Below are 18,353 nucleotides of genomic sequence, written 5' to 3'. Positions count from 1 at the left end.
AACTGTGGTCTTTTCATGCTGCACACGGCATGAGTCCACAAACAGCAGGGCACAGTGAAAGCAGTTGGTCACCTCCCCGAGAAGCTGGAGGTGTGCAGCCTGTCACCTGCAGCGCTTCATCTAACCGCTCGCTCTGGCTGCTCCTTCTTGTTTCATTTCTCTGTATTTCAAATAAAATAAATGCAGCTTTGATTAACAGTAGCAGGGAATGCTTAGCTCACAGACAAAGACGCTGCGTTTCTTGTCATTAGTTTGTAATCAGAGTCATCTCTTCCGTCGCCAATTAAATGTTTTAATTCATAAAACTGCAGCACAAGAAAGTGTTCCATTGGCTGATAATAGATTTTGTATGATCAATCGCTGATTGGGTTGTATCCTCCACCAGAGTGCCTGGTAATGTTGAGAGGAAATCAACTAACCTCTTGAATTGAAGCGAAAGAACAAGCACTTGACAGGAAATCATTATTGCAAGAAGAGGTATTTCATATTTGACATCATGTTCATCAAAACATGTCGATGGTAGTTTCTAGGCTACTAGTTCATCTTCAAGGTCAACCAAGGATGAGCCAGAAACGGTCTTCTTCCTGTGTTTGCAATTCTCAATACACGTACGCACGTAAAAAAAAAAAAAAAATTGCAGGTGCAAGTGTTGCATTTTGAGAAGAAATTTATTTTGAGCGAAGAAAAGCTAAATTTGAGTGAACAAAATTCACTGCTGCGTGCAAAAAATTTATTTCAGTGTTTGCTATTATACACACACACACACACACACAATAGCAGCCCCTCTCGCTCAGTTTTTGCATTTGCGCTTGCTTGCAATGCGTTGCTTGCGCTCTCAACATTTCTGCTAGTGTGTGTGTGTGTGTATAATAGCAAACACTGAAATACATTTTTTGCACGCAGCAATGAATTTTGTTCACTCAAATTTAGCTTTTCTTAGCTCAAAATAAATTTCTTCTCAAAATACAACACTTGCACCTGCAAATGTTTTTTTATGAGCGCTCAAAATAGTGGCACAAAAATAACGCCATACAACTAGGGGCCTGTCATGGTGTGGTTTATGTTTATTTTTGGTTGTTTTGTTATATCATTTCTATTTATTTCTTTATTTTACTCCAATAACTTTGATAGTTTATTTCTTCTAGTTATTTGTGTTTGTACAGATGTTTGATCCTTTAGTTTATTCCAGCCTCATTTGTGTCTTCTTGTGTTTTGGTTTTCATCTCTAGTACTGTATGTGAGTCCCATTTAGCTATTTCCTGTTTAATTTGGTCATTCCTGTTTCTTGTGCCTTGCTATTAATTTAATTTCCTTTGTTACTTTCTTAAAACTAATTGTTTTAATTAGTTTTAGCTGTGTTTTGATACCCTGGTGTTTCCACTCTCCCTGATTACCTCCTGTGTGTATTTAAGGCCTCGGTTTCCTTCTGTTCCTTGTTGTGAGTCATACTGGGTTCCTGTCTGTCCTCCCTTGTGTGTGCTCTGTGGAATTGATGGTATTTTTTGCTGCCTTTTGGATTACCTGCATCACCTCAGTAAGGGTTTGTTTATGAAGTCTGCGTTTGGGTCTGCAACCCTGGACAGGACGAGCAATTTAAATGAATAAAATGGCCTTTGATGGTAGAATCCTTGCAGGGGTTTAGTCTTACTCCTGCCTGCAATATAATAAAGTGTTATCTTTCTCTGTGTGAAGAAATCGACATTTGAGAGCTTGTGAAAAGTTTTTGTGCAAGATATTTTATAGCCTTGGAAAGAGAAGACACTCTCTGGTCCTTTTCTAGTCTTTTTGGCTTAAAGTTTGCAGGACAGTGTAGCTCGTCATCTATGTTAGTTTGGCAGCTACTATTAACATAGACATAAGGAACTTATAACTGAGTTATGGGACAGAGGATGTCGTATTGACAGGTTAGTTTGTTAACACAGGAACTTATTTGAACTAAGCAGGATGCTGCAGAGGTCTCTTCTTTAACCTTTTTGACTCAGTGCTGTGTTTAAGTGGAATGACTGCAGTGGTTAACACATTTGCTTAACTGTGAAAAATCCCTGATTTAAGACAAGGAGGAGAGACAAATCCCTGCATCACAAAAGGTGTCTGGGATAAAAGTCTGCCAAATCAAACATGGCTGTTCATCTACTGTGAACCTGCTGTGAGCTGAGAGAATGCTTGCATATAAAGGACAGATACTGTATGTTTTCCACATCATTAAACATGCAGATACTCAACTTTCTAAAAAAAACAAGTGATGATTTTTGATGTGATCTCAGTGTTAGATTAACAAAAAAGTTGCTTTTAGCTGCTACACGTTATTTCACACCTCAGCTTTGACTTAAACTCAATACTCGATAATTATGTATTTTGCTATGTTATTCCTGGATGATGTCCTGGCATCAGGAACAGTTGTGTCTGGATTGTAATTCTCTGGCAGCCTGATTCGAGCTTCCTGCACTATTTCATGTCTGTCCCAACGACCACTCCAAACACAGTGCTCTGACAGTTTCATGGCCTTGAAGTCATCATGACTTTGGCTCTGGCTGTTTCGGGATACACAACTACGTGTGTGTGTGTGTGTGTGTGTGTGTGTGTGTGTCGAGGTCAGCACATGTGCCAACTAGCACGTCAGTATGCCAGCTGGACAGCGGCAGTGGGACCTGTAGTTGTACTGCCAAAAACAGACACTTATGCTTATACAAGGGACACATGCTGGTGTGCCACTCTTAATTCATCTGCCAGTCATGCAGATTTGATATCGAGCAATAGGGAGAATAATCCAAATTGTGCCAAAAACAACATTTGGGGAAAAGTAACACAAGAACACGTAGGTTTCTGTGATTGGTAGTGAAAGCTCAGATGGGTGAGCAAGTTCAGCCTAGCTAGCTTTCTTTGCGTTAACTAATTGCCAAAACCTAAAACACCATTCAAAGACTACGGGGATCAAGATAGTGGTTACCAACATCAGAATTACTGTTTTGAATAAAGTATCCCCAATATTAAATGGCATAATAAGAAACATTCCTCTCATATGTGCTTCATATATCACATTTTTATTTTGCATGTGTGTATGTGCTCATGCAAGTGTTTATGCAAGGATTCTTTCTCCCTTATTATTCAGACAGATATTACTTGCCACTAATTAAAGGATCATTCTGTTAGCAAGAGCAGTCCAAGTCTACATCCCTCCGCCAAGGCTGAAAATTCCCCCATACCAAGCACAAACTGAGTTTCTGGATCCTGGGTACGGATTACTTTGTGATATTTATGTGAGAACATCAAGTGTCACAATTTTTTATTTCAATTAGGATTTAATATATATATTTATTAGTAGTGAATATGTGGAACATAATGTCTTGCTAAGAAAAAAGAATGCGTGGCTCCGACTTGAAAGGTTAATCATGTCTAATTTGCACCAAACCCCCACCTCTGGTCACATTTTCATGCTAATCCATCTGCAACTTTTTGATTAATCCTGCTAGCAAACAAACAAACAGAGAAATGAAAGCAATCACATGACCTCCGTGTTAATTAAAGGCTGTTGTGATGAATCAAAGAGGCAACAACAGGGTTTCTGTATCAATTGTAGCGCACTAGTCTGTGTTATAATGTAAATGGCTCTTGATATTTGGTGTATGACAGCCTGTGACACAGAGGAAATTACAAAAGCAACAACGACAGTAGCAGAACTGCAGTGCAGTGTGTGGAGTGGTGTTGCTTAGCATCTGGCTCACAGGCTTACACGATCTGTCACTCCCCATCACTTTGTGTTTCCTGTGTTATTACTGTTTTCATGTTCTTTCTTTTTTCTTTTTGTCTGTGTTTGTTCTCCAACTGCCGTCCTTCAGCATCTGAAACTGTATCGTTCATCTTTTTGTGCTTTTATTTTCTTACCTTTATTCTTCCCCCCCCCCCCTGACAGGAAACGTTGTTGTGTTACATGCATCCTCCATCTGTTTCAAGCACCCTACTTTCAGCTTTTTCCATCTCAGAGCAAAAACAGTCAGTGAACATACTGTGCGCATGGATTTGAGCCATTAAGTGTTTTTATTTTTGTTTTTGCTTTTTTACTTTGCTTGTTTGGGTGATGATCTGCAGCTCTGCTGCTGATAATTAGGACTTTACACTGATAAAAGTATTGTTACGAGATGTAAGAAACAGCACTACAAAAAAAAAAACCAAGCTTTTGTACAATCAGTATTTGCATCTGCAGCTTTTCACACTGTAATTACTTTCATCGGCCTACTTAAAATTCACGCTCATTAATGAAATCTCTTGTTAAGGCTTGTTTGCTTACACATTGTTTTTCTTGCATCACACCAGACAGTAAATAAAGAAAACATTTCCTGATGAGGAAAAAAAATCTCCCAGTTCTTGGCTGCTAACACGTCTGAACATGAGAGCAAAACAAACGCAAAGGAAGATGCTTCTGGCAGCGTTTTTGTTTTTGATTATACTTCATGACAAGTTTTAGTAGAATTGTGAGAAAAGACAAAGTAAAAGAATGCGTGTAAAATAACTTACACATATCTGAATTTTTAAACAGCCACATTCAATCCTGCTTATTATTCAGCAAGCTCTCACTTTTTATCACGATACTGCTGAAGGTGTTTTGGGGTCCTAACTGGTTTATTGATAATGTTCACAATGTTTGTCCTTGGATAATATCGCACGTCTTCTCTATGATACAGCATTTCTCAAACTGGATGCAGGCTTCTCTGGAGCCACTGGGGTTTGAGCAGCCAATGGCTACAATGTTGAGTAAAACTAAGCAGAATAAATTTGATTTATGTTGAAATAACAGCAAACAAAAGCTTCTGTTGCCATCCTGGTGGTCTTTGTTGCACCAGATTTCAGCTTACCTGTTTAATTTCTAATGATTGCTAGAAGAAAATTTGCGGGTTTTTTTTTTTGCTTTCTGAGGCTGCTTTTATGCTCATTGCTTACACCCTGCCCTACATGGCCAAAATGATACCACATCTGCTGGCATGTATTGCCACGTTGGTATCACTTGGACCAGTTGTGCAACCCTCGATTTTTGTACCACTGCCGCTACACCTGGGTTGAAGAAACGAGTGTATGATTGTGTTGGTTTTTACGGCTGTTTTAATGATATATCAGCTCAGAAGCTCAGAGATTCACAGATTATACAGAGGGAGATGTTGCAACAGTTTGAAAACTTGAAATTCTGTGGAAAAAACTTTGAAGAAAACACTCAGCAATTACTTTCCAGTTCTGACTTCTTCTTTACTTATATCAGCGCTGATCTGCCACTTGGATCTGACGCGTAGTTGGACGGGTCTAAGATTTGGCAGCTACGCCGATGTCTGCACAGTCACCCCACAGTTTACTGTCTGTTGATGGAATTTGCTTCACTCAGACCTGAGTCAATCCTGGCTAACTTGCAGAAACTATCACCCCTGTTCAGCTTGTGGCCTTATGTTGGATTTATACTCATTTAGTAAATCTACGCCATAGGCGCGCCGTAACCCCAAACCCTCCTCAAGATCTACACCGTAACTTTTACTGCAGCGTATGTCATAATTTATGCCCTAACCTGACATGCACTTGCCTACAGATGTAAACACATGTTGTGTTGATGCAGCTCAGATGGGTGTAAATGCTGGCTTTGGTCCGACCGACTTTTTCCTTTTGCTTTGAAACACTCATCAACCAAACAAAGAGAACATTTACAGCACGCCTGTTTCTGAAATCACTGCATTTTTTATGTCCCTCTAATGGCTACATTATATTATATATTCTGTAGGATAGTATTAACAGTATTTCCTGGCATTTTTGAAGCACATTATTATTTTTATTTTTTTTGTTTCAAGACAGCAGTTCATTTCCCTGCAAAAGATAAGCTCAGTTTTTTCTCTCTCTCTTTCTGTCAAGGTCCTTTGGAAATTATTTTGTCTTGAAAATTCTGTCTCTTGTGGTCTGACACATCCTGTTTGAAAGACAGCGGCAGAACATCAACCTTTTTCGTTTTAATCCAAAACAGTCCAGTTTCACATTATCCTTTGCTTGAGATTCATGTTTGCCTTTTTGTCTGGTGGATTCCATTTTCCAGCAACATGACTTGCGACAACAAAGCTATGAGTTTGTGAATGCTGTAGCTTTCTCTTCATCCTTTTGTGCTTGTTGTTGGTGCGGTGTAAATACACCACGGTTAACCCTTTATCTCGTCTGTTTGGGTGCACGCTGGGTGTTCTGCATAGATACACACCCACACGACCAGATAATGTGTTTCTTGCATGTCGAGGAGATTCTCAGATACCTCTAATCCTCTGATCCAATAAATTTACCCCAACATGCAGACACAGACACACGGGCAGGATTTCACAGCTGAGCATAGCCTTTGCCATCGATGATTTTCACAATCCACAGTAATGAGTCTTGGAAGAGGGTGTAAAATCGCTAACACAAGGACAAAGTGTGCTGAAGATAAACAAAATGAACGCTATGTTAGCAGAAGTAGGTACCTGACGTGAAGACTTTTGACTCTTTTCCCTTTTCTCTCCTCCACACCCATTTGTACCTCATGCTCTTTTTCTTTCTTTCATCAAACTGGGAAGAATCTCAATTATGGCCTGTGCTCGGTGGAGGCACTTGTAAATGATTGAAAGAAAAGAGATTGAGAGAGTGGACAGGCTAATAAGATTCAGGGAGCTGAAAGTCTCTATTGTCACAGAGTGTCAGTGGGAAGCAGGAGGGAGAGGAACAACCTCTTCCTCCAGCTTTCGCTCTCCTTTCTGTCCGTTTTTCTTCTCATTTATTCACTTTCTCTAACTTTCATTTCCCTCCCCTTCCTGAGGCCAAAGAGCCAAACTCAATTATAAACTCAGAACCGCTCTCAGAAATCTGACCCTGGCGCCGCTTCAGTTGTCACTTAAGTAACACAAAGGCGCAGAAACTCTCAGAACAGGGCTGCTGATTAACAGGCAGCCTGTCGTAGAGTTTTGCATGGTCAGATGGCCCGACCAGTGACTCTGTGAGGACAAACCAATTCACAGCCTTATTGACACGAACTCATTCTTTAAGAGAAAGACAAAGAAAGCTACTGAGTCAGTGCACAAGGGTATCAAACTGCTTTTATTCACTTTATTACCCTTTTGCAATCAGCTACATAAGAGTAAACACAGGATTAAACAAGTTAATTGGTTTTCATTGATAATTTATTTGTCAGATCCATGAAAATCTGTTATATTTTGCATGTTTTGTTTTCCTATAAGAGTCGCACAGGCCTAGCAATGCTCAGTAACCTGGCTGGGGAAAAATGTGTATTTCTCTTCTTATATCTTTATATCTGATGGATATTTATGCCATTTTTGGGTCTTATGTAAATGATTGATGTGTCCACCATGTCATAGCCATCTTCTTTTTGCTTTTTTTTTTAAGCAAACTGTCCATTGCAAAGAAGCGCAGCCTTGCAATGATCTGTTTTACTCTGAAGAAGGTCAGAATTGACAAAATGTGCATCATATTGTATCCTGTAAGATAAAATGAGCAATTGAGACCATAAAGTCATGCAGAAAATATTTAGTGAGCTTCCTCCGAAGGGTGGCTGGCCTCTCCCTTAGAGATAGGGTGAGAAGTTCGGCCATCCGGGAGGGGCTCAGAGTAGAGCCGCTGCTCCTCCACATCGAAAGGAGCCAGCTGAGGTGGTTCGGGCATCTGACAAGGATGCCCCCTGGGTGCCTCCTGGGTGAGGTGTTCCAGGCATGTCCCACCGGGAGGAGGCCCCGGGGCAGACCCAGGACACGCTGGAGAGATTATATCTCTCGGCTGGCCTGGGAACGCCTTGGTGTTCCCCCGGATAAGCTGGAGGAGGTGGCTGGGGAGAGGGAGGTCTGGGCCTCTTTGCTTAGGCTGCTGCCCCCGCGACCCAGCCTCGGATAAAGCGGATGAAGATGGATGGATGGATGGATGGTTATAAATCAATTGAGAAATTGGGCAGTTTTCTCGTATCCTTCTATACAACCAGACTTCTTTTTTAAACCACAGTTAAAGGTATTTCTGCATTTTATTTATACAGTCTAGATAGACCAGATAATAAGAGAACTCTGTTACACCGTATGTAGCAACACTGGGGTCTGAGGGGAGTCTTGGCAGAGCTAGATTAAACTGATCTGTTTCATCTTAGGGCCCACGGATCCTAGGTTCAGTGGAGGGGGAATAGGAGCAACAATGGCAGGAAGGGAGGAAGAGAAAGGGAGTGCTGCTAATCTAATAGCTCTGCCGTTTTGTTTCGTTACTGTTGTGAGGGGAAAATGTCATGATCCTGGGTCTTTTGACCCAGCGTTTTAAGTTTGAGTTTATTTTGTTCATTAGGTTATCTAAGTTCGTTTGTTATTAGATTCCCCTTGTGTATCCAACCCCGTTAAGTCTCCCTTGTCCTTCATGTGCTTCATGTCTGTGTTTCTTATGTTGTCATGTTTGCGTTTCATTATGTTTCAGATTTTATTTTGAAAGAGGTCCTGTGTTTCTGCATTTTGTTTTACTCTTCCCCTGTGGCGTTGTTATGTTCATGTTGTGTCTACTGTGCCTTTCTGTTCCATGTTTCTGGTCCCTATGTTCTGTCTCCCCAGTCTGTTAAGTTTACATGTCTTGAGTTCCATCAGTGTGTTTCCTGTTTTACTTTCACAGTCTGTCCTATGTTAATGTTTCTAGTTTTGCTTCCCTTGTCTCGTCCTCCTAATTACTCTCAGCTGTGCTCTCCTCCTGTGGCTCATTCCCCCTCGTTATCCCTCAGTGTATTTAAGCCCCATGTGTCTCTTTGTCAGGGTGGCGTCCTCCCTCATAGCTGTGTGAGTTTTCCCCTGTGGCTCCTTGTGCTTTAGTTTCCCCAGTTTAGTTTTGTGTTGTTTTTCGTGTCCCACTCCACGCCAGCAATAAAGCTGTGTTTTTTGAGTTTACTTTTTGTCTCTGCGAGTTTGCGTTTGGGTCCTACTCTTACCTGCACACAGCTGTATTGTGACAGAAAATTTGGTTGTCATATAATGTGTGTGTGTGTGTGTGTGTGTGTGTTATGTGTATATATCTGCAGATAAAGCAGTTCTGCATTCCCCAAAGTGCAGCAGATGTCCCAGATAGAGTGATCAAAGAGTGTGATTATAATGTATTACTGTAATATTGCCACTTAGATAAGCATGTTAGGTGTCTGTGGCTGTTGTGTGTGTGTGTGTGTGTGTGTGTGTGTGTGTGTGTGTGTGTGTGTGTGTGTGTGTGTGATAGATAATTCCACTGCTATCATTGTACAACACATTACTGTTTGTTGAAGTGTATTTTATACACAAACCTGCACATTTCTGCATCACACATGCACAAACACAAAAATGCTCTCTTTCTGTTATTTGTGTGTTCTGGCTCGACACAGTCTGAATATCTTTAAAAGTTTTCCTCTACCTATGTCACCATGCTTTTTCAAGATTACTGAATTGTACCTGTACATTTTCACCATGCAGTAATGACAATGCCAATGTATTTTATTTCATGATTATGTTTTTAAGCTCTTTCGATATCATGCTTTATAAATCTCTGAGACAAATCACCCCTCAAATATCCAGATCTAAATGCTGCAGATACCATTCTGTGCATTTTAGCAGTAAATCAAAGACGATGTACATTAATTAGACTGCTTATGTTGCCCCCTGCAAGCCACTTTGGACCCCAGCTTCTAATCCATCATCAGTGTCTTGTTTGTTGTCATTAATTGCCTAGTGTGTGCTGTTTTGGTGGTCTTGATATTGCTCTTAGAGCCAAGCCACCAAAATTGCTACACATGAAATCCTTTTAACAAGTGGTTGTGACCAAAACTCAAAATCTTAAATATCTTATCTAATCAGCCAATCATGTGCTGCCATGTGCATTTCGATATGGTAAAAGCAACCTGCTGAAATTCAAACTGAGCATCAGAATGACAAAGAAAGGTGATTTAGGGAACTTTGAAAGTGGCATGGTTATTGGTGCCAGATGGGCTGTTCTGAGCACTTCAGAAACTGCTGATCTACTGGGATTCTCCTGCACATCCATCTCATGAGTTTACAGAGAATGGTTTGAAGAAGAGAAAATGTCCAGTAAGCAGCAGTCCTCTGGGTAGAAAGGCCTTGTTGATGCCAGAGGCCAGAGGAAAATAGAAATACTGCTTTAAGCTGATGGGACGGCAACAGTAACTCAAATAACCACGTGTTACAAGCAAAGTATGGAGAAGACCATATCTGCTTCACATGAGCTCACCAAAATTGGACAAGAGAAGATTGAGAAATATTGCCTGGGCTGATGAGTCTTGATTTCTGCTACGGCGTTCAGATTGTGTGGCGTAAACAGCATCTATTCTGTCTTGTATCAACAGTTCAGGATGATGGTGTAATGATACAGGCACCTTAATAGCAGTCGAGTATAGTTTAAACACCACAGCCTACCTGAGGATCGTTGCAGACCAGTGAATGTATGCATCCCAGTGTTTAAACGGTTCATATTTGGAATTGTAAAGAAGGCAAAGTTGAAATTGTAGCAGTATCAGTTTGAGTCACACTTGGACGACCTGTGCTGCAATGATGTTAATCTATATTTATTGGGGGGATTTTTCCCCATAAACCAGCTTTTATCTTCAAGAGGAACAACTAAAACCTCGCCCAATGTTTTCTTGTGTTTTCAGAAAACCTAATACACAGTATACTATGTTATGCTACATCCAGTAAGCTCCCCGTTTTGTTTTAGCTGCCTGAAAACTAAGTTTGGGGAAAAAAATCACAGGGAGAAGATGAAAACACCATGTTCTACTTTCTGTCTCATTAGGGTGAGAGGGGAACGAGGAAGAAAGAGACCCGAGTGCGGAGGGGATGGAGGGCGATGGGTAGAAGTAGTCAGGGGCTGCTGGGACTGTTTGCATTCAGCTCTTGTGGTGTGATAAAGAGGTGTGTTATGGACATGTAACCTTGTTTCCATTGATTACACTCCTCACCTGCACGGTGTTGATTGGAGTAGACCTCTCAACACGGAGCTCATGCATCAATGTTAAGCCCATTATCGTCTCGTGGGCTTCTACGAGCCACACCTCTCTTTCCTGTGCTCTGATGCTGCGAATACTGTCTGTTTATACGTGCATAATACAACACAAGACACACCTTGGCCACCAAAAGTATGTTGAAAGTAGATTGTTTACTGCACAGTAAATATACATACTTACAAATGGGAATCATACAATCCATGTACACTGATGCATAATCGCTGCTTTAGCTGTAATTATCTAAATGTTTGTTACAGTCTGGCAAAACTTTGTTTTTACTGTCGTTTCTCATCACTTACCTGCTCTGCTTTAAGCACTCAACACACCAATGCACTCCAGCAAACACAGTCGAATCCCTCTCACGTGTACGTTTTCGATGAGTTAATTTTTGTAACTGTTTAAAACTGACAGTCCATCGTTGAGTGATTAAGCAGGAGGCAAGACGCTCCCGGCAAAACACCCTAAATGGGTGGCCTTCAAGCGTAGCCGTTTTAAAAACACGGGGTTCGTACGGTTTCTGGAAATTCCCTTAATTTTTTTCTCGTAGTGTCGTCGAGGAAAAGATGGATGGATTTTAGATAAAATGTTCAAAGCTTAAAAAGGTAAATGCTTTCATAATAAACAACCATCTGAACAGTACAGGTTGGATGATGTAGCCTCAAAATGATGTCATGGTGATGTAGGAAAAAAATGAAATCACCAACAATGTTTTATTGGTGATTACAGTTTGAAGGCAGCAGCATTTATACGTGTAAGTAAATGAAGGACGTTTTCCATCCTTGTCATTGATGACAGACTGCCTAATTCAAAGTGTGAAGTCATTGCCACGAGGTGCGAGCAGCAGTAGTGCAACAGCGACACAGCAAGTCATATACAAGCACAGTAATATTGTTTTCAATGGGAATTTTAAGCCTTTAAAGCCTAAATTATAAAATAATAATAAAATATAAATTTGCATATATGATTTTTAATTAGTATCATATTTGGTAAATCTGGCACTTCATTGCTTAAAAGTGTATTGTGGAACTTATGCTTTTCAGTGGGGAAAAGATCAGTCTGATGATGGAAAAGTCTCAAAGTAAATAACGTAACCGCTTAACATTTCAGTAACTTAGTCTTGCAACTTCTCAGCAGGTGCACAACATTGTCACATAATAAAATAAACATTTTTCAATTTAAGTCAAGCTTTCTAACCCGTTTTTCTGCAGTCGCACATCATCCTGCCGCTCGTGTCTCTTCATCTGTCCTCGTGTCCTGGTTGTACTCAATGGTGGGTTTTCAAGTGGTGAAACAAGTTTGTTTTTTCCACCACTGGAAAATATGCAATAAAACTGTTCCCTGCTAAAGTATTGTAGTTTGTTGGAGGTTGTTTTTTGTGTACTAAATTCTCATTAGAGAATCACTTGCAGCTCCTTCTCTCTGAGACGTCTGCTTGTCTCCTTATGCGAGCTAGGGAACGTGGGAACCTAAGCACATGGTGCCACAATATCAGGTAAAAATTTACACCAGATTTATCGTGTACGAAATGCTATACCACGGCCGTGCTGAAGTTTTTTTTTTCTTTTGTATTAACTGTGAGAACAGGTTAAAATACTTCATGCTAATGAATGCCAAAAATCTGAACAACTCAGAAATATAGCGATTATTTAAACAGCATAAGAAGTGCATTTTTTCATGTATTATTTTCATCTGCAGACTGAAACACATTTCATATTGTTGAAAACATTCATGGCCGCTCGCTGTGCTTCTCTCCTCTGTAGTGCAGTGACAGTGTTCATTGTAAAACAGATAATGAAGAACGAGTCACAGACTGTCCTTTTTCTATTTAAAGATTTCAGTCACATATAGATAAACTGCATTATTATACATAAGCAGGGCTTGTTTTTGTTGCCTTGAATGATAAAAATCATGTAATACTACTTAATATTTTTGGTGAATCAAATGATGCGTGATGATTTGAGCTAATGAGTTCCCAGCCGCTGAAGAAAGACATGCACTAATGAGTGACATTTTGCAGTTTGGAGAATGAGTGCTGAGAGTCTGGTTTGTTGAAATGAGGTCCGTGGTTTGGGGGCTTTGGTCGGAGTCCAAACAGCGAAGCTTTCTCGGGTGTTTTAATGATGGCGGTTCTCAGAGCAAGGGGCTGGATTTATCATCCAGGCCAGAGATTTAAAGCATATCTTTCTTTTAATTTGGTCTCATGCACATAAACACACTTGCACACTGATAGTTTTTGACTCATCAGTACTCAAAGGATTGATTTGCAGAGATGTAACATACTGTATGATGTGGGTTTATCACTAAGCTGCATAATTACTTTCCATGTGTTTACACATCTGACTTCAAAGTCTTTGTTTGTTTGTTTTTTAGGAGTATGGGTTTTCCAAAGCCTGTGCGTCTTATTAAATGAAGCATTATGCGAAACATATCCCTTGAAATCATTATTTCTGCACACATCACTTTGATACACGTATAGTGTTGCTTTGAAGCTAAAAGCGTTTGCTCCGTGTCCCTCATTCCCTCTCTTGTTTTCTTTCCCCCCATCATGTCTTTTTTCTTTCACTTCTTTCATGCCCTGTCTAGTCTGTTACCCAACTCATCCCACTAATGCTTTTCTCTTCACTTTCTCTGTCTCTTTTCTTTTCCTCAGTGGGGCGTTTGTTGATCGAGTTCAGCTCCCAGATGACGATGGAACGAGTGCAGAAAGAAAATCCCAATGTGACCGAGGGAGGCCGATACACGCCTCCAGACTGTCGGCCCAGATGGAAGGTCTGTAGATGCATCGCTATTTGTATTTCACAACATTTGAATAAACTATATTTCACATTGTACGGTAAATATATTCTAGCAGAAGTCAGCTTCTGCCAGTATAAAAATAAAAGATGAGATTTAGTGCCTGATAAAGTGCCTGAGACTTGGACGAAGTCACAATGATGAGGTACTAAACAAAAATGTTGAAATAGACAAAATTATGAAAAGCTAACACAATACAACATACCCAATTTAAAATGGTACAGACTGTTATTTCATTTTTTTATGAGGTGTTGACTCAGAGTTCCTAGTTTGCTTTGAAGACGGAGAATTGTCTGGAAACTCGCTGAGCGATACTGAAATTTGAATAAGTAACTAACTTGTTCTAAATGGTGCAACTTTTATTTTGAAGGGGAACGTTTGTTTGGGCTTGAGTTGAAACTACAGGCAACCACAGCAGTTTGCTTGGGTTACCCTTAGCAACCAACTGGTGAATGAATACACATTTTCCCAAGTAACCAGTGGTTACTAGGGGATCACCATCTGCATGACTTAGTCCATAGTCAGGCTTTCTTTGCATTACCTTGTTAAATAAACCTTTTAACCACAGTCTGAGATAACTGTTTTCATATCGGTGGTTATCAACTTTCTCTCTTAACTCAGGTTTTCTGCTTCAGGCTCTCTGTGAGCGCACATAAAATGCGTGATGCTTTCAAAAAGAATGGGTGAAACATTTTATTTCATAGCATTTATAGATCTTCTGACAGCTAAAGGTAACACTGGTCAAATGTGATAGTTGAATATTAGCGATTTGAACCTTTAAACATTATAGGCTACAGACAGAATTCAGATCTGACACTGACCTTAAGTTCAACGTTCGCTAACGTCTCGGTTTCGTATCAGCCACTGAGCTGCTTGTATAGGAGCACTGGCACACCAGGTGGAGCAGTGCCACCAGGGATCGTGGCATTGCTGATGACCACGATACCCATCTTCACTTCAACACCTGCAAGAAGACTAAAAACACAAACACGCATGCAGAGATGCGGCAGAGAAGATCCTCAGACAGTCAAAATTTGAAGTTAATATATATATCACAAAAATTGTTACTCACCTTTTCTTTACTGATGTTCTCATTTAACTTTGATTGATCAGCTCTCTTTTACTGGAGTTCATTTTCACTTTTACTGGATTTAAATTAATGGAGACAAATGAAACATTGCTATATTGGTGTGGAGGGCAGCTTTTTTGAGAACTCCCTAATTTCAGCATTTTCAGTGTTTGACTTTCTCCTCTACATGACACCTCTTTGAGTATCTGGGCAATTTCGGTGCTCAACTATACAGAAACCAAGGTTAGTTTTCTGCCAATCTTCATTTGAACACAAAATTACCATGAACTCACAGAGGAGATTACGGTTCAACCTTGGACACCTGAAAATGACTCGCTTCAAGTTCAGAGACACGGCCCCATAATTTGTCTCAAGTATGCGATGCCAGTGAGCTCTGCTCACTTGGCGTGCTTTATTCATTATGGATAAGAACCTGCTTTATGTTCACTGTGACATTAACAGGAGCTGTGGAAATAACAGTTCACTCGTGTTAGAGATTTAGTTGGTGTGTATTTGTGGTCATTCGGTTTGATTCAGTGTGTTTATAGTGCCACATTACAAGAACAGTAACCTCAAGGTGCTCAAGGAAAACTTCATTTTAAACAGGAAGAAACCGCCAACAGAACCAGGTTTAGGTCGTGGCAGTCAAGTGGTAATGTCTGGGATATGATCTATAATAAATCTACACATTCAGGACAATCAGGTAACGAGCTGAAACTGTCCCTGTTGTGTAGGTGGCCATCATCATCCCGTTTCGTCACAGAGAGAATCACCTAAAGTACTGGCTCCACTACCTCCACCCTATTCTCAGACGCCAGAAGATTGATTACGGCATCTACATCATCAACCAGGTAGGATGTCAGAGAGCCTGAACGGCAGTAAGAACTGCAATACGGCGTTTCTTTTTAAGTGACCTGGTGGCTTCTTGGTGTAGTGGTTAACAAATTTGCCTTTCACGTGAAGGATTTCTGGTTTGAGACTGTGAGGAAATACAAACCCATCCACAGGAGGTCACAAGCCAGGATAAATGGGAGGGTGGGCATTTGGCCAAATCAAACATGCAGATCTGTGACCTCCTGGGAACTGCGGTGACCTCCAGGGAAGCAGCTGAACAGACCACCTGTTTATTTTTAACTGACCAGCAGTTGCATATTTAAGAGTCTGCAGGCTTTGGTAACACCTTCATGTAAGTTTGAGAGAGACACAGAAGAAACAAGGGAAGAACATTGACGCTGATGATCTGAAACTGAAAAACAATGATTTGGTTTCCATGTGAGTAATTTATCAGACTATTAATGAACATAAATAAAAGTAGGCTTATTTTTTGTATGTTTACGTTTCGGCTTAGGTCGACAGAAAAACAGGCTATGGACCGACTTTGCTTTTGCCAATAAGTTGATGGCTTCTTTGTGTTTCTCACTCTACTCTTTCATGAAAATGAAAATTATGAAGTGCAGCTCTTCATTTTATGTATTTCTAAATTTATTTTAAAGGAGGAATTAATTATTTGTTATTTATAGCTGTGCAATGTCTACAAATCACTTGTTGCAGCAGTTTTGCTTGATAAATTATATTAATGCTTAATTGGTCATTATTATTGATCCGTGGACTGATTATTCACAATACTGCACCATGAGCAAAAGTCACAATCTTGAATTTGTGGTCATATTCCTGGTTAAGTTCTGTTGTGAGCGAAACAAACAATGTTTTTAACTCTTTCCCCTCGATTGGGGGTAACTCTTCTGAACTGAGTGGTTTCTTTCTTATTTCATTACTTGTCATTAGGTGTCAAAGTAAACATATTATAAATATTTTAGTGGGGTTAGGTTAGTTGATATTTCAGAATTTCCCATAGGTATGAATGGTTGTGTCTCTGTGTGTTAGCCCTGCGATGGGCTGCGACCTGTCCATGGTACCCCACCTCTCACCCTGTGGTAGCTGCGATAGGCTCCAGCCAATGGTTAAGCAGAAGAGCCTGACCTGTAAAACTCCAAATACACTATGACAAGAGCAACGAAGTACATCTGTCTTGTATTAAGCTGTAAAAAATCATTGGAACACAATATTAAGTTTTTTAATCTATTAATACAGTCGAATTCATTGCTGCATGCAACAGAGAACAAGTCATCTTCCAGTCCCTAACGGCTGCCTTCCCCCCTCTCCCATCCCAAACTTCTTCATTGACTGTCTTTAACCCAAATAACAGCCCATCTCCAGAGCAGCATATTTACTATCACTCGGTTCAGAAGATGGATTTTTAAGTAATATTGCGAGAGTGTGTGTGTGACTCTGTGGCGAGAATAACTCTTCTTCCACATTATGGATAATGAGCTCTCTTTTCTGCCCTTTTGCTCCCTGTGGGCCTTGTGCAACGCCTTAATCACTTCCCCTGTGGAACAGGCCTTTGGTTTCGCCTGCCCTGCTGCGCTCTGCTCTTGATGTGGTTATGTTCCAGTGTCTTACTCCTTTGCTCTCGTCCTCTCTCTCTCGCTTACAGTTATGCACACAAACACACACACACACGTAAACACATCTGAACGGTTTTTAATCTTCCTTATATCAAAAGTAAAGCTGTTAGTGAGGGTAAGAGCTGTTAGAGTGGGTGCAACATCTGAAGCATTTTTAACCTAACCTTCTCCTTTCCTTCCAGCCCATCTCTCATTGGCATTTCCATCACAAGACTGTAAATACTTTGACTTCACCTTCAGTTTTATCTCCGGGCGGTTTGCAGGCACAGAGGTCTTATGTCATGCAGTTTCTGTTTATCTTTTGACTTGTGATGTTACACGAATCTCCCTTTTTATGTTTTGTTTAACTGAAAAGTTGGACTTTTTGAAAAAGCGAACATGTCATGAATAATAATAATGATGACAACAATGAAAGTTTAAGTGTTGCTAGTGAATCTAGGTTCCCAATTTTTGTCTGAAACATAATCATACTGCTTTTTTTCTCCTCTATCTCAAAACCTCTTCTGATGCTGCCATACAGTGACCTACAGTGCTGAAGAATTAAGCCAATGCATGAGGGCCAAAGTCTGCAGTTAATCAGAAGCAAGTTCAGCTCCTACAGCATAAAGCTTTATAGCAAAAACAAACATATTTACTGCCTAGTAACACTGCATTTGGTAACACTTCCATATATTTAGAATGAAACTTATGAGTTTAAACTAATGCAAGTTTAAACGTGTGAATTATCACTATCCCTTCCCATTGCTGGGCTTCACTTAGACTAATTAAATCAGTGGACTTGTCAGGCTGTCCAGTGATGTGGTTTATTTGGGACTAATTTATAAGTATGCTTGTCAATTCAATTCAGTTTTATTTATATAGCATCAAATCAGAACAACAGTCGCCTCAAGATGAGGTGAAGTAAATACCATAGAGTAATACAGAGAAAACCCAAACAATCAGGTGACCGCCATTAGCAAACACTTGATGACAGTGGGGAAGAAACTCAATTTTAACAGGAAGAAGCCTCTGGCAGAACCAGGCT

General features: G+C 40.2%; 1 protein-coding gene across 1 annotated transcript in view; it reads left to right on the top strand.

The window, feature by feature from the left end:
• The window catches only part of b4galt2 (UDP-Gal:betaGlcNAc beta 1,4- galactosyltransferase, polypeptide 2), a 220,946-nt gene that overhangs the window by 95,292 nt on the left and 107,301 nt on the right, over nt 1-18,353 (top strand). The window contains exons 3-4 of the mRNA XM_085254075.1: nt 13,650-13,768; nt 15,596-15,712. Coding sequence (XP_085110201.1) covers nt 13,650-13,768; nt 15,596-15,712 — 236 coding nt within the window. The remainder of the gene's footprint in view (nt 1-13,649; nt 13,769-15,595; nt 15,713-18,353) is intronic.

The sequence above is a fragment of the Mchenga conophoros genome, linkage group LG18 (assembly GCF_057382185.1).
Source record: "Mchenga conophoros isolate Kocher_MC1m ecotype Shallow Benthic linkage group LG18, M_conophoros_male_GT1.1, whole genome shotgun sequence".
Taxonomy (NCBI): Eukaryota; Metazoa; Chordata; class Actinopteri; order Cichliformes; family Cichlidae; genus Mchenga; species Mchenga conophoros.
This window is presented reverse-complemented; position numbering and strand designations above follow the sequence as displayed.